The sequence below is a fragment of the Epargyreus clarus genome, unplaced genomic scaffold (genome assembly GCF_041222505.1).
Source record: "Epargyreus clarus isolate Ecla_fem2 unplaced genomic scaffold, WU_Ecla_fem_2.2 ptg000004l, whole genome shotgun sequence".
NCBI lineage: Eukaryota > Metazoa > Arthropoda > Insecta > Lepidoptera > Hesperiidae > Epargyreus > Epargyreus clarus.
In genome coordinates this window covers 10,010,001-10,025,310 of record NW_027332212.1, presented here as the reverse complement: position 1 = coordinate 10,025,310, position 15,310 = coordinate 10,010,001, and the positions used below count along the sequence as shown (strand labels likewise).

Below are 15,310 nucleotides of genomic sequence, written 5' to 3'. Positions count from 1 at the left end.
CATAGATTATTTGGTAGATATCAGACAGCAAAAAAAAAGGTCACCAAATCACAGGTGAATAAATTGTATGACACATTTGTAATTTTGTACATTCAAATCAACTTTAGACTGGGGGTCTCTGACGACCTTAGTCCTCAGAAGTGCCAATGCATCGTCAGGAAACCATATACCAAGTGAAGTTTGTTGCAGATGTCCATAAGTGGCAGTGACCATTTACCATCAGGCGGCCTGTAAGCTCACTTGCTAGTTGCTATTTCAATGTTATAAAAAAGCACACTTAAGATTTATCACGGCAGCTCCAATTTCATTGATAGTCAAGTAATTAAATACAATTAATTTCATATAAAAATCAGTTAAACATTAGCTTGTGACATTTACAGTGCACAGCTTTAATAAAGACTGAATTAAGAATTGCTCAGTCATCAATATTTTTGTAGAGATTCAATTTGAAAATAAACACTTCCCACTTATTCAATTCCTTATTCAATTTATTGATGTGCCTTATGCCATATGTTTTTTTAATACTTCCTCAACAATATTTGTGTGGCTAGCATAAAGTCTTAGATCTGGTTTAATGTCTACCCAGCGGACCCCAACTGCATCATCACCAGCTTGTAACTTAAATCCTCCAACAATAGAACCATCGTCATCATGAAAATTGTATGCAACTGTCTCCATCCAAGAATTGTCAGTGTTGCGGGGGTCATCCACATATCCTTGATATATGGGAATGCCTTTACTGAAGAAATCTTTGAACTTAGTTTTCCATTGCTGTTTTTCTTCTGTAAGAAATACAAAATATATTGCAAAAATTTAATATGTTTTTTAAATGAAAATAGATTGTACAGTTATTTAATACAACCTTCAGATGCTACTAAGGAATTCATGGCCTCTTCTTCAAATTCTCTGACGGCAGTAGTAGTTACTTTCTCACCGGGGTCAACCATCCCACCTGGTAAAGCCCATTCCCCTGTATCTTGACGTTTTATAGCTACAAATTGAAGAATTTTCCTACAAACATAAAGGTTTTAATATCTGTACATAAATATAGCATAATTCACAAGAAAATTGGTGGTATTTTTAAATAACTACTTTTTATGCATGTCATACTCCAATTCTCCAGAACTATTTTTCTTCCATCTAGTGACTACAGGGTCTGCGGCATGATTGGGGCCCCAGCGACCAAGTATACCTCTACCACGAATTCCTGTGCGTCCAATAGGATTCAGAGGGTAGCCAGTGACAATTTGATATTCTCCCATGTAACTTTGTCTGCTGATATTACCATCTAGGTTGTTCCATTTTGGATTAAAATTTGGACTTCCTAAAAATAAATTTAAAATGTATAATATTTTAGGTTCTGGTCTACCATAGTAACCAATATTGTCTTTTAAAATTTTTGACTATTTCTGTAACGAATAGGTAGAAAATAAATCTGACCACTATCTAATGCCTGCTTCACATTACCTGTCGAACCATACTGACTTTACCGCCTTTCAAATGCGTAGCCTTTTGAAGGAATCTAAGATTCTAGAAGCAAGGTGGAAAAATGATTTACCTATATCTGGATCAGCCCATGGTTTCCCGTAAGTAGCTGGTGACGTGTAGTAAGGAGGCTCGTAATCTTTGTATTCAGTTGACCAGTTAACTTTATCGTCAGGGACCAGAAACCTATTTATTGTAGTTCGTGGGTAAGTGCCAGTTCTGCATTTGGTGTGACTGGCCATTATTGATAAGCAGGATCGAATCATAGACGTAGTAAAAATAATGGTAAGTAGATTAATTTTGTCAAAATACTTGTAATATGAAAATAATTTCATTAGTAAAATATGAAAATACTCTTAAAACTATTCAATTAAGTACTTATTTATAACCGGTTCAAATGATTCGGTCAATGAGTTGTCACTGTCAATGTCACTAACTTGTGACACTAACTTACTGTCAAAGTTGTCTTCTTGACAAACGAGTGTTGCCTAGTTGACGAAGTGGTTGTATTCTCTGTAAAGCCGGCTACAGACTCACGCGAGAAGTCTCGCCGAGAAATTGCGCGAGAACCGAGAAGGTATCTACACTCAAGCGACCTCCTCATTCGCATTCTCGACCGTCATCCAGAACGGACGTCAGTGCAGCGGCTATACCTACACAAGAACATACAATGTTACGGTCGCACTGAGACCGAAGAATGTGATACCGTTCTCTTTTCTCGCCCGAGAAACCCTTTGAAGTGGGTAAAAATACCAACACCGTTCGGAGAACAAGCGAGCGCGAAAACGAGAAAGCGATCACATTCACGCTTCTCGGGTGTTCTCGGCGTGAGTCTGTAGACGGGGTAATAATATTGTCTTAGAGCGACACCTCACAGAGCTTTTTTTTCCCGCCCCCGCGTCTGAATATGAAAATGGAGATAAAACAAATGTCGTTTTCATATGACCATCGTACTTTAAAAAGTAAAACATATTAATATTTTTATCTTATATATTATTTAAAACACGAATTAAAATTGACATACTTAAAAATATAAAAAGTTACACGTTACAACAATAAAACCGGATACAATAAACTTAATTCCTCTTCCGTGTGACTTTCCGAGAAGTAGGTTTCTTGAATACCTCATTTTCTTTTTTCGGTTGTTCCTCTTCATCTAGAAAAATCAACAGATTTACGTTATAGGATTGAATTTGGATTTTAACAATCGAGAATAGCAATAATTACTTGTGTTCAATGATACCTGATTCATCCGAATCGTTACGTCTGTTGGCTCGTGGCGCAACTTTCCTTTTCGATTTTCTTACAGACTGCGGCGTGTATTGTGTGTTCGGAGGTTCGTTCTAGAAAAAGAGTCGTATTGTTATATTAGCTCAATAAATTAACAACATATTAAATTTATTCAGGTGTCCTATTTTTGATACAAAACGTTAAGTAGAAAATAATATAGTACGCCTATATTTACGCGTGGCGGGGTTAATAAAAATCCCAAATCCAATTTTTTACCGACTTTAAAAGTTTAAGAAATTGAATTTGCATACTAGACATTGTGAAATTTCGATGTTTGGTAGAAAACCAGTATAGAATGAATATTAATAACGGGTATAAGTGGGCACAAAGCTGGTTCACTGAAACTAGCCGACGGAGTCATGTTGTCATTCACAAGCATTAGTATAGACTGAGTGCTACCATTTTTGCTGCTACACTTACGTTTTATCTGTTTTTTGTGTATTGCTTCTGTAGTATTATGTTTTTTTTATCTATTTTATTTTATTGTTATTTATGGGTTGTAAGGGTTTTAACTGGTATAGCATGTGAAATAAATGATTTTTGTGTATCGCTTCTATAATATTATGTTTTTATCTATTATATGTTTATTGTTATTTACAAGTTGTAAGGGTTTTAACTGGTATAGCATGTGAAATATTTTTTTCATTTTAATACTTAATTATTAACAATAACAACTGATTGAAATGTTAATATATCTGACCTCGTCCGGGCTGGTGGAGGAGCGGCGGCGGGCGCGGCGCGCGGGCTTGCGGCGCGGCGTGGCGGGCTCCGGGCTGGCCTCGCCCCGCTCCGCCCGCTCCCCGCGCTCGCCCTCCTCGCCCTCCCGCACCGCAAAGCATTCTTCTATCTTGTCGCCTAACTCTGTCACTAGAGTCTGCAATACCCAAATATCACTTATTAATATTGAAATCATTATTGTTTAGTAAAATTATTAATGTTTTTAACACAATAATATTATTACAATATTAATATGAGTAGACTTATTATATGAAAAAATATTATTAGTTAAAGTGTTCGATAAGCTTATAAAACGTTCTATAAAATTGCTTATTCATAAACGTTCCATAAACCTTATATAACTAATGTGTCGCTAAAGTCAACTATAAATGAAAATTATAGTGAAGTTCGGCGAACAAATTGACAAATATCCATAGATAAACATCATTAAATGACATTATTTCGTACTAAAAAAATATTCTGTCTTGACATTCTTGTCAATGCGTTGTCAATAAAACCAAATAACATGTCAGTGTCATTGTATTTGTAAATACCGCGAATTTAAAAATATTTTATTTGTTAAAATAGGATATTAAGCAAAAGTTGTTAAAAGATAAAGGAGTGAAAATTGGTTGGATATAAATGTTTTGTTAAGTTTCGTTTTGTAAACATTCGCAATATCTTATGGCAGTAAACATTGTATTTCAGAAGGTGTACCAGGATCTCTGCGATCTAATTTACGATCATTACGTATGAGATCAATTATAAAATTTCGTCGTTTAAAGAAAACGGATCACTCTTTGGTGCAATGTTCTTCGAAGTGGACGGTTTTCTAGATTATTAATAATATCTAAGCTTTGTAAAATTTGCATTGTAATTTGAAATAGTGATATAATAATGTTATTTATCGGATATTTAAATAAATTATTTCAAGTTTATATATAAAACGGACATTGCCATTTAAAATTTATTCAAACCATATTGTCAAATTAGGTTAGTAATCACTAATCAGCTGATGAGAGTCCGCCATCTTTGTCTTATAGCACTGTTATAGTAGGGTTCTGGCCTCTATAAGTTATAGAAGGCTTATAGAACGGTTTAGTGCCTAAAATACGTTTATGAATAACACTTTTTGACAATCGTACTATAGCAACGTTATAAGTGTGCTATAACTTTTTATGAATAAGACCGTAAGAATGATCCTAATGCATAAATTATTATTGAAAGAAAAAATATTCTTTTTATGAACTACAGGCTTATTTTCATTCCAGAATAAAAGTCGTAAGTCTTAATATTTAAATTCTTGTTACGCTTAATTTTGAGAAAACCTAAAATTTTAGGTATTTGCATAAATATTTTTTTTTAACAAAAAAATATTAATTATAATACAATGCCATCATACCTTAATTTCATTTCGAGCCATTTTGGAAGTATTATTCATAAGCGTAGTAAACGACTCCATGACTCCAGAGCAATGCAATTTATCCTTATAGCAGTCTAGATTCTCGATGAGTTTCTTCAATGACCTCTCATTGTAAGTGAAGAGTGAGAGGCAGTACGCGAGGTCCCTCCATTGGCGCTCCTCCGTGGATAGTTTGAATCTCTGACATAGCTTTTCCACTAACGCCTCCATTTGACGATCTTTTTGGATTAGTGATGTGATGTATCTAGAAAAAAAATCTCGTTTACTAAGATAACAGTGGCTCTCAATATATTTTCAAATGGTTCCAGTATATTTTTAGGGCAACATTTGAATCGTGGTTGGAGATTCATGGTCACACTTCAGGCAGAAGGTGGGCCATGTAAACTACAATGAATTATGCCATTGCTGGCATCATAATTTCTGACTAAAAGATGGTAGAACTTTTGAGTGTTTTGCCCCCTCATTATGTGTATCAGCTACTTTATAGCGTACATTCGGTTAAAATGTCGCAAGGCATAATTCTACTTGTGTAGTCTTAAAAGGTACGAACTGAATTGTAATCAAATTTATAATGGACTCTGATCCTATTTTGTCTTACATCAAAATACCACAATGACCTCTTAACATCGAGCCGATAGCATCTTAATGTTAAGTCAGTTCCTTTAGTACAAAAAAAGCACTTACTTCATGATAACCCTATACTTCTCTTCTGGCACGTCAAGCTCGGGATCACTGAGCCGGGATATGATATCAGGCATGACGTTATACAGGGCGTTGCCCTTATGCGAGAGCTGTTTGAAGAAGAGCCTCGTCATGGCAGCGACTCGCGGGTCCTTGTCCGCACAGCACAGCGCCATGTCCGCGATCTGGCCCTTCACGCGGACCATCTCGTGGAGGACGAGGAACGAGAGCATCTTCACCGCGCACTGCCTGATCTCTAGCTCCTCGTCGCTCAGGCTGGAATCACATTGAATACCGATTAGGACATACAATTTGAGCTCCTAATGTTCCGAAATAAAATAGTACTACTAGCGAATAAGTTGTCATTTGTTTAGTGATGATGACCAAATATCAGTGCCATTTCGTGGGATAAAATTTCATTAAAATGGAGTCGAAATTGCATCATATACTATTGTTTTATCACTATAATAATGAATGAACAATTCATAATAATATACTACAAACAACAGTGCTTAAATGACTATGATTTATACACATATAGTATTGCCAAAAAAAAATTGGATATTTTTCATAAATTTTGTACTAGGGTTAACATTAATTTGTTTCTATTGTAAGAATATTATGCAATTTTTATAGTATTAAAAAAAATATTGTCAACTTACGTATGATAAATGTGATGAGTCCAGGGTTGTGTGAGATTCGGAAACCGAAGTGTAAGATCGGCGAAAGCAATGATGAGATTTTTTCTCAAGGGGACATTCTTTGAGCGTTTGAGAACTGTCATCATTAACTGTAGTCCTTCTTCGCATACAGAGCTGGACACTAGCATGAACCTGAGAACGAAAACAAGTACCATCAATCTTATCCATATGACTATTATTTTATACAATTTTACTAAGATTTGCATGTACACACGAATACGTTGTTGTTTATAAACACTCAACGAAGTTTTACCGAGCACACTGAGCGCGTGCGCATCGGTCGGAAGCTACGATCGAACTGCTACTAGAACTAGCCGACTGCCCCTTCACTTTCGGTGTAATGTCATTATAATTCGATATTTGTTAATGAGATAAGAGGGTAGTTTTAAAAATGCACATCTAGCAAACTTGGGACTTCACGGTGATATCTACTGCCATACATATTACATTTGGTTACTACTTCTATAGCGTGTTAAGCTCTCTTTGTTAAGCCTTTAGCGCAGATAGCGCCAGCGTTTCTTGTGGCGAGGCCACTAGGTTGCGCAGCAGTGGTGCATGGCAGACCAGCGCGCAGTCACTGCCCACGATATCCCGCTCGTAAACAGCTCGCACGTATTTCGCGTCCGCGTCGTCACCTACCGCGCCTTCTAGTCCCATCTGCCCAAAGTGTAAATACCTAGTGTATGCGAGAGCAGCGGCGGCCTGTAGCGCGGGCGTCGCTTGCGGCGAGGCCAGTAGGTGGCGTAGTAGGGGCATGTAGCGGGCCAGCGCACAGTCACTCCCCACGATGTCCCGCTCGCACACAGCTCTCACGTACTCCGCGTCCGCGTCGTCAGCTACCGCGCCCTCCAGTCCTGTCTCCTCCTCCGTCATTGTGGTGTTCGTCTGGTAACATTGAGAACTTGTCTTCTGTACTTATACCACTATTTGTTATAAATGACATGGATCATGGACACATTCATTGTATTTAAGCCACACAAAACAAATCTCCTGCACTTTACTCTGACAATCACATAGACAACTTTTTTGTATATTAAATAACAATTTTAACACAATGGTGACGTAAATGTCATTAGCTAACAAACATAATTGCTAACTAAACTTAACAATTGATTGAAACAAGTATAAAAATTCAAAATTCTGATCCCTTAATGGCATGAAGTGATAATGAGAATGCGGACTAGAAAAAAATAATATATTCAAAATACGCCATAAGCTTGAAACATGTAATTTATTACATGTAATAATAACGTATGTACTTGAAAATACATGTAATAATATTCTTTTTAATGCACTCTAACGAAATTTAAATTTTACGTCTTTTCTATTGAAACTATGGTAATGTAACATATAGTTGCTAAAACAGCTAGTATGACATAACAACTTCTACGTATGTAATCCTTCAATGAATATGTCACAACATTTATATATATGACGATGTTTTACAGACGCACCGAGGGCACTTTGCTGGACATCGAACTAGCGGATTGCTTTCCCCTTGAAGAGGCACTAACGTGGCTCACGTGAAGGTCTCTATTCGCTGAGGAGTCCGCAACCTCGTTTGCTTTCGTTTTACGTTTTTGTTTTGCTTCACACTTTTTAAAAGAAATAATGAATTGAATGTAAGGTTATTGATACCATAATTTTCAGTTTTTATTACTAGGATAAGCGATTGGGTGTAAACATATAAGAAAATTGTTACTACAATAAATTATATTTTCAATTATCGTGTTTATTCTTTAATTGATATCCCGATGATCTAGATTTGGGGCTGCAGTTGATGTATGGAAAAGAGATTTTTGCATTTGCGTAAATGCTTTCTCTGTCCTTCGGGATGATGCCCTTGGTAATAGATAGACACAAAATACTGATAAAGTTTTTACTTTTTTACTATCTGTAAAAGAATGGAAATCTACTACAATGTAAAAAATAATAAGAGTAAAAACGGAACCCTTTTATTAAACCTCTATTTTTGGAACCGTAAAATTTAAGTATTTATCTATATAAATACTTAAATTATAAGTATTTATCTATATAAATACGTAAATTTTTAGTATAACCGCGGCCGCTATATAATAACAGCCAATACTAAAAGTAAAAAAGTTTCAAAATAAATGGTGGTCTCCATATAAGAAACTGCTATTTTACAACATTTTCCGCTTTATCTATTGAATCGTAATATTGTGTAGACAGTTTAAATTTTCATAATGGATTTACATCAATGGCTGCTATAACAATAAATACTAAAAATACAAAATATTAAAACTTTGGTGCTACGGAATGCTGTGTATGAGATTTGATTTATTTGGCCATTTATGAAGGATACATGCAACCGTGCACGGATTAAGAACGGTTTAAAATAGGAAATCGATCGTAAATTTGAGTGAATAGATAGTGAGTGAGTACTAACGTTGGAGTCCTTGTTGGAGGCGAGGCTGGCGTTGCGGTGCGAGCGCGAGGCGGCGGAGGCGCTGCTGGCGTTCATGAGCGTGGCGCGGCGCAGCGCGTCGGGCCGCCCGCGCCGCGCCGGCGTCGCGAACGCGCCCGCCTTCTTCTTGCGCTTCTCCTCCGCGCGGCGCTCCTCGCGGACCTACACATTATACAATTTTAATGATTACACTAATTATTAACTATTACCGTCCAGTAGGACGGCTATTACCACCGGTGACTGGCCGTCTCCTCTTCAAATGAAATGGTTACACTTATCAACTATTACTGTCTGAGTTGAAAAAAACTAAGTTATAGCTCACTAAAACTAACTAAATTTGCAAAATTTACGCATCAACTTTTATAAAGAACTAGTTAGCAGTCATAACAGTTTTGACCAATTTATAATCAATTCAAAAGCTACCTATATTCTTACCATGTTAAATGGCTGACATAAGGTAAATATGCTAAAAAAGTAGTTTAACAGAGAGCCATTCACTATTACATAAAATCGTAAAAATGTTAGAAAAGGTATCATTATTAATATATTATAATAACACTAATTTTATTTAAAAAAACGAAGAACATACCTGATTTCTTCTACGTAGCTCACTATACACATTAATATCCAAATATATCAGCTGTTGTAATGCAATGTGTCCCAGTACAAAAATGAACCTGAGCAGTAACTCTGTCGGGATACTGCCTTCCTCTTCGTTTTCATTATTTTTGACAGTTTCCTTCTCTATCCTTCTATACATCTCAGCAAGAAGTTTAGTGCAGATAGCTTCAGGAGTATCACACACGGCGTATATAAAGTCTATAGAGTATCCGGCGAAGGATGAGAATTTATTAAAGTTCGAAAACGTTTCCATCAAACTGTCAAAGAGGGAAGTAAACATAGAATGTTCGGCTGGATATCTTTGGTTCTTCTTAGAAAGTGACAGCAGAAGCTGCGCGCTCAAACATCTCGAGTTGTAGTCGGCTGTGAGACCGTGTTCCTGGATGATTTCTATGTTGGCTTGCGCGACCGAGGGCTTCGCTTTGGCGATCATCACGAGAATGGATAGCGCTGCATAGCTGTCCGTGTCTGTGGTTCCGTCGATTTTCTTGAGAAACATTTCCCAAAATACCTAAAAATGTAAAGACGTTGAAGATTAAAAAATAGTATAATTAATAATTTCAATTTTAAATGTCTAAGTAATGTTAGATATCAATTCAATTATGCTTAGAGCCTATGTGATTTTTACTCGAACGACTCAAACCAACGCTATGACTTACGCTTACAGCGATTGCAATGTTAGCGAGTCAATTGTTGAAGAGGTATTTCAAGGTACGCGTAAGGCGAAATTTTCTCTTTAGCGAGCGTGCAAGCTGTGAACGAGGCGCAGGTACCGACGAGCAGCTACTCGAATACTCTCCTCCACTTGTCTTTGTTCCCGCACCCCGGTACATCGCGCGCCTCACCTGCACGATGGCGGGGGTGACGTCCCCCCGGGCCACCCAGCTGTCGACGAGGTGCTGCAGCGCGAGCGCGGCGCCGCGGTCGAGGCGCGCGGCGAGGCGCAGCAGGCGCGCCGCCACCGCGAACGCGCGCCCGCGCTCCGCCTTGTTCTCGCACTCCAGGTACATCTCGCGGTACGCGCGCTCCACCGCTTCACGTTTCTCCTGAAAATCACAAGTTGGTTGACACGCTACCATTCGAAATTTAAAAAAATTGAATTGAACAGAGACGAGTAGGACGAAGATTAATATAATAATGTGCTATGACGTCACTGTTCACAATTTTTACACATATGATCTCAAATATCCTCAAAGATCCTAGAGAAAAGTAGTGTCTTTGTACACAATAAACAGTTGAAAAGGACTTATATAAATGTGAATGAATTAATAAAATTACTTACGAGATCCGGCGACCACACCAACATCAACATATTAGCAATCCCTTCCTTAGCAGAGTCAATGTTGAAATGGTGTGCGGTGGTGAAGAAGTCTATCGCCTCGCTCACGTCGCCCGCTTGCTTAGACATCAATAGAGAGTTGATGAGCGGCACCGCTTCGGATATCATACGACTGAACTGCACAGATTCCATCAGGAAAGCCACTATACTCTCTTTTTCCTCCACTTTCTTGTAAAGCGCTAGCTCATTTTCACATTGCTGTGTGAGTGATTGTCTTCGCTCAGGTATGACGAAGACATTTCGGAGTAATGCAACGAAGTATTCCAGCTAAAATGAAGAAATAAAAAATAAATTATTAGTTTATTTTTTAACAATAGTTAAAGAAAGAGCAGATTCTATGTCAAAATAAGAAGTAAGATACAGATAATAAGTATTTAAATAACACGAAAACAATACCTGGTCGCTTTTATTCATGTCGCATCTCAACAACTTCGCTTCAGGATATTGTCTCTCAGTATGTTTAACAATAAGGAAAGCTTTGTAATAGTCTTTTTCGCGTATACTTTTTCGAATTGTATCATATAAATTTTCCAGCGTAGCCTGAGAGAGCATAGGTTCATCTTGCGTCAGAATATCCATTTTCTCTTTAATAGTGGTTATTACATCTTTTTCTATTTTCTCCCATTTCTTCACTAGCTCAGGGTCCGGCCCTGGATTAAGTTTTTTTTGAAGATCTTCCAATATTTCTTGTTCGGTTTTTAGTTGCTCCTCTAGTAAATCTAATTTTAGTTGTGCAGAAAATGGGTTGCATTCTAGAAACACCTGAATATAAAATTAAATAATATGTTATAAAAGAATTAAAAAATTAAGAACCTTAACTGTTATTTTATTTTTAGATTCATATTTTAAAGATTTCTTCAAAGTTTAATATCCCATGAAATTAAAGCAAAATCTTAATTTATTTCGTGGTATATTAAAATTGAAATATTCCAGAACTAAAGTAAAAAAAGTAAATTGTTTATTCTATTGATATATTTTCAAAATATTTAATGGTTTATATTTTATTGAGGTTAATATGAATAACAGGCTTAGTATACATATTTTAAAAAATCATTATACTATACAAAAAATACATACTATTGCATTGCATGCTTATCTGCAGCAAGTATACACGGGAACTGACTCGCGCTAGTAGAGAATAGAGATATAACTTGGTATATGGTGGTGTAAGTACAACACCGACTATAGACTCACGCCGAGAACCCCAGAGAACACCCGAAAAGCGTGAATGTGATCGCTTTCTTGCCTTCTTGTTCTCGCACTTGCCTGTTCTCCGATCGGTGTCGGTATTTTAGTCAGCTTCAAAGGTTTTCAAAGAAGGTCGCATAAGTGTAGATGGCTTCTCGGTTGTCGGGCAATTCGGCAAGATTTATTGGCGAGACTTCTCGCGTGAGTCTGTAGCCGGTTCAAGATGTGTCGGGTGTTACCTTGAGCAGCTGTATGGCGGCCTTGCGCACGAGCGCGGCGCGGTCGCGCAGGCGGGCGGCGGCGCGCGCGAGCACGGCGCGCTGGCGGGCCAGCGGCACGCTGCCCTCGCGCTGCAGCCGCGCCCAGAACTGCAGCACCTGCCACACACGCACGGAACCTTACCTTAACATACATTAAAGACCCGGCCAAATAGAACGCCAATTTTGAAGGTGGTAGAACCCTTTGTGGTTCGACTCCGGCGGCACCACCGCCACACCTATTTCTACCTAATAACTTTAGTGTTAGCCGCTGCTGTGTTCCGGTTTGAAGGATGTGGTAAGGGAGACAGACTTCCGAGGCGTTCCAGCTTAATCCTCAGGGGTAGCGGCGCATCTGTGGCCGACCTCAGGTGGGAATATCTAATCCTATCTGGGGTTGATTACAGATATCCATGGGCGGCAGTAGCCACTTGCCATCAGGTGGACTGTATGCTAGTCTGCTACTCCTATATTATAAAAAAAAGAACGCGTACTTTAGCGCCGCGTATTTGGACACCACAGACTATATTTAAGCGGCGCTAAACAACGTACTAATTTAAAAAACGTCACATTGGTATCACATATCTTTGGTAGTTTTGGATAATAAATTCGCTATTCAGATGTTGAGTGGTTCATATGTGGTCGTTTGTGTGCTTGGTTATCATGATCAAAGAGAAAACAAAAATATTTTTTTCAAATTTTATTTTATTATAGTTTTTATTATTATTAATTATCATTTTTATATTATATAAATCTATTAAATAATAGTGTCTCCAAACACTTACTATAAGTTTTATAAATATTTTACAAAATTACGCCCGGCGCTAGTACACAAATCTGTAAAAAATACAATGCCCGGCGATAAGAACACCTAGCGTCGCGCTAGAACGCCGTACGCCGTACTTGCTCTATGTGACCGCTCTCTACTAACTCAGTACAACATGACGCGACGCTAGAACGCGGCGTAAATTACGCCGTACGCGGCGCTAGAATACGCGTCCTGTTTGGCCGGGCCTTAACTGACGGAATGTTAGGGAGCAATGATAGCCTAGTGGTTAAGAAACTCGGCCTCTTGATCGAGGGGTCCGAGGTTCAAATCCCAGGCACTTCTGATTTTTCAAAGTTATGTTTTTCAAAGTATGAAATTAATTATCATTTGCTTAAATGATGAAGGAAAATATCGTGAGGAAACCTGCATACCTGAGAAATCTTAAAAAAAAAAGTTTTCAAAGGTATGTCATGACTTCTACCAATTCGCACTTGGTCAGCGCGGTGGACTTTGGCCTAATCCTTCTCGTTCTGAGAGGAGACCCGTGCCCAGCAGTGGGATATTAATAGGTTGATGATAAACTGACGGAATTCCTGCAATCATAGTTCATAAAAAGTGCTAGGGTGAAATACTTAATATTATTTCCTGCCGAAAATAGTTGCTAAAGTTAGTTGTAATATTCCTCAGTAACACACCATAATAATATTATTTACTTCTACCTATTTCTTCAACAATTCTTCAATATTTCTGTCTATTGTATCAATAAACAAGCATGTAGATGTTGTTTATTCAAAATCAGGCACACACACTATATCAGAGATGGCGAACTAATAGCACGCGGCACAATATTTTGGGCACATCACCGATCATAAAACATGTGTAAAAATGTTTTAAAAAAGTAGGTATTATATGACGATCCAACGCGAGTGATCCTACGCTACGGAGGGTTTACACGTTCGACCACCTGGGGGGCGCCCGCTCCCGCGGGAACTCCTTGGACTGGCGACCTCCGACCATCAGGAGGCCGACCGTCCGCTTGGTAACGACGCATAAGTACCGAATCACCCACTCAACAGTGGGATGATATATTTTTTATTTATATTTTTTCATTATTCTATACTGTTTTTAATAACATTATATTATTATGAATAAATATTAAAAATCCGGGGGGTATTTACCACCTGAAAATCTGCCCGGGCAAAGAGGGTATCCTCGAGACCCGAAAATCCATGCCCACCGCCCTTATGTTAGCATTGCCTTAGCATATGAGAGTCCCGGAGGGTATGATGTCCCGCTTGATGATGACGGAGTATTCGGTGCGCGGGGTGGGGGGCATGCATTTTGCTAAAAGTAACATCTTACAACCCTAACATAAATTATTTATCATCTATCCAGTAGCAACAGAAGTAACACAAATTTTTACAGTAATTTAAATTATGCGTGTAATAAAACCAATCTAAAGTGTACCTTTTTGTAGTAAATAAAGAGTATTTATTATTATTATTTTCCAAATATCAAATCAAATCCAAAATCACTTCCATTAAACATTCTTTAGAAAAAATGGCACGTTGATGCATAAAGGTTTACCTACTCTGCACTATATTATGTTAGCTATTCTCTCTATTTACCACTAGATGGCGTTGTACCATTCCTGAAACACGCTAACGATTGTACGCTCGCGGTTGTATAAGTACCGAAGAAACTTATGTTCAATTTACCTACCTTCAACTGGATATTAATTATCTAGTAAAAAAGTATGTCTCCTAATTTTATTTTTGAATAGGATCGCTTACAGATCCTTGAGTTCACATGCTATTACTATAGGGAATATGCAAATTTTTAGTTTTATCATTATTTTAAATCAAATATTATTTTGTTTTAACATAATATATAAACAATGCTATTAGAGTAGAGTATGAAATATTTCTTAAAAAAATATTTAAAGAATTGATAAAATTTGACACATTTTAACGCCTTCATTTTTCGCGCTCTTTAAATGACGTCACGTAGCGTATTTTGTGTTGATAACGTGTAATGTTTTGTGTTATTACATTACATTTTTCACTTTAATCAATTATAACTCAACTGTACACATTTCTATAGTCAAATCATTAAATGCAAAGTTCTTCTCATACATGATAGTTTAATTTATGTATTACAGACTTATAATAAACAAATAAATCATTAGTTTGGTATCGCACCTTATGCCTGACGTACGCGGACATATCATGCATATGCTCGTAGAGGTCGTCGAGGAAGTCGTCTCGCTGTATGCGCTGCGCATCGCTGAGCCCCTCGCCGCACAGCTCCACGCTCACCACCTCGCACATCATGCCCAGCACGCTGATGCGGAGGGTGTAGCTCTGGAATTAACATCACATTACATTTAAAACATATTAAAAAGATTTTTA

The 15,310-nt window shown here is 37.7% G+C and overlaps 2 protein-coding genes across 3 annotated transcripts in view; both read right to left on the bottom strand.

Annotated features, from left to right (window-relative positions):
• Nucleotides 1-467: 467 nt before the first annotated feature.
• On the bottom strand, nt 468-1,903 carry LOC140757482 (putative nudix hydrolase 6). Its single transcript, XM_073093214.1, has 4 exons — nt 1,559-1,903; nt 1,093-1,324; nt 863-1,011; nt 468-782 (listed from the first exon to the last, which is right to left on the bottom strand). The coding sequence occupies exons 1-4, from the start codon at nt 1,818-1,820 to the stop codon at nt 502-504; spliced, it is 924 nt and encodes a 307-aa protein (XP_072949315.1). The 5' UTR covers nt 1,821-1,903; the 3' UTR covers nt 468-501.
• Nucleotides 1,904-2,463: 560 nt separating this feature from the next.
• Nucleotides 2,464-15,310, bottom strand: part of Cap-D2 (CAP-D2 condensin subunit) — a 17,675-nt gene continuing 4,828 nt past the window's right edge. The window contains exons 8-22 of one of the 2 annotated variants that reach the window (XM_073093212.1): nt 15,101-15,262; nt 12,113-12,250; nt 11,082-11,447; nt 10,629-10,952; nt 10,192-10,392; nt 9,315-9,857; nt 8,708-8,887; nt 7,752-7,892; nt 6,974-7,182; nt 6,259-6,429; nt 5,600-5,872; nt 4,895-5,159; nt 3,476-3,649; nt 2,729-2,828; nt 2,464-2,641 (exon numbers count right to left, since the gene is read on the bottom strand). In XM_073093212.1, coding sequence (XP_072949313.1) covers nt 2,562-2,641; nt 2,729-2,828; nt 3,476-3,649; nt 4,895-5,159; nt 5,600-5,872; nt 6,259-6,429; nt 6,974-7,182; nt 7,752-7,892; nt 8,708-8,887; nt 9,315-9,857; nt 10,192-10,392; nt 10,629-10,952; nt 11,082-11,447; nt 12,113-12,250; nt 15,101-15,262 — 3,327 coding nt within the window. In that variant the 3' untranslated portion in view covers nt 2,464-2,561. The remainder of the gene's footprint in view (nt 2,642-2,728; nt 2,829-3,475; nt 3,650-4,894; nt 5,160-5,599; nt 5,873-6,258; nt 6,430-6,973; nt 7,183-7,751; nt 7,893-8,707; nt 8,888-9,314; nt 9,858-10,191; nt 10,393-10,628; nt 10,953-11,081; nt 11,448-12,112; nt 12,251-15,100; nt 15,263-15,310) is intronic. The other variant, XM_073093213.1, reaches the window with a different exon arrangement.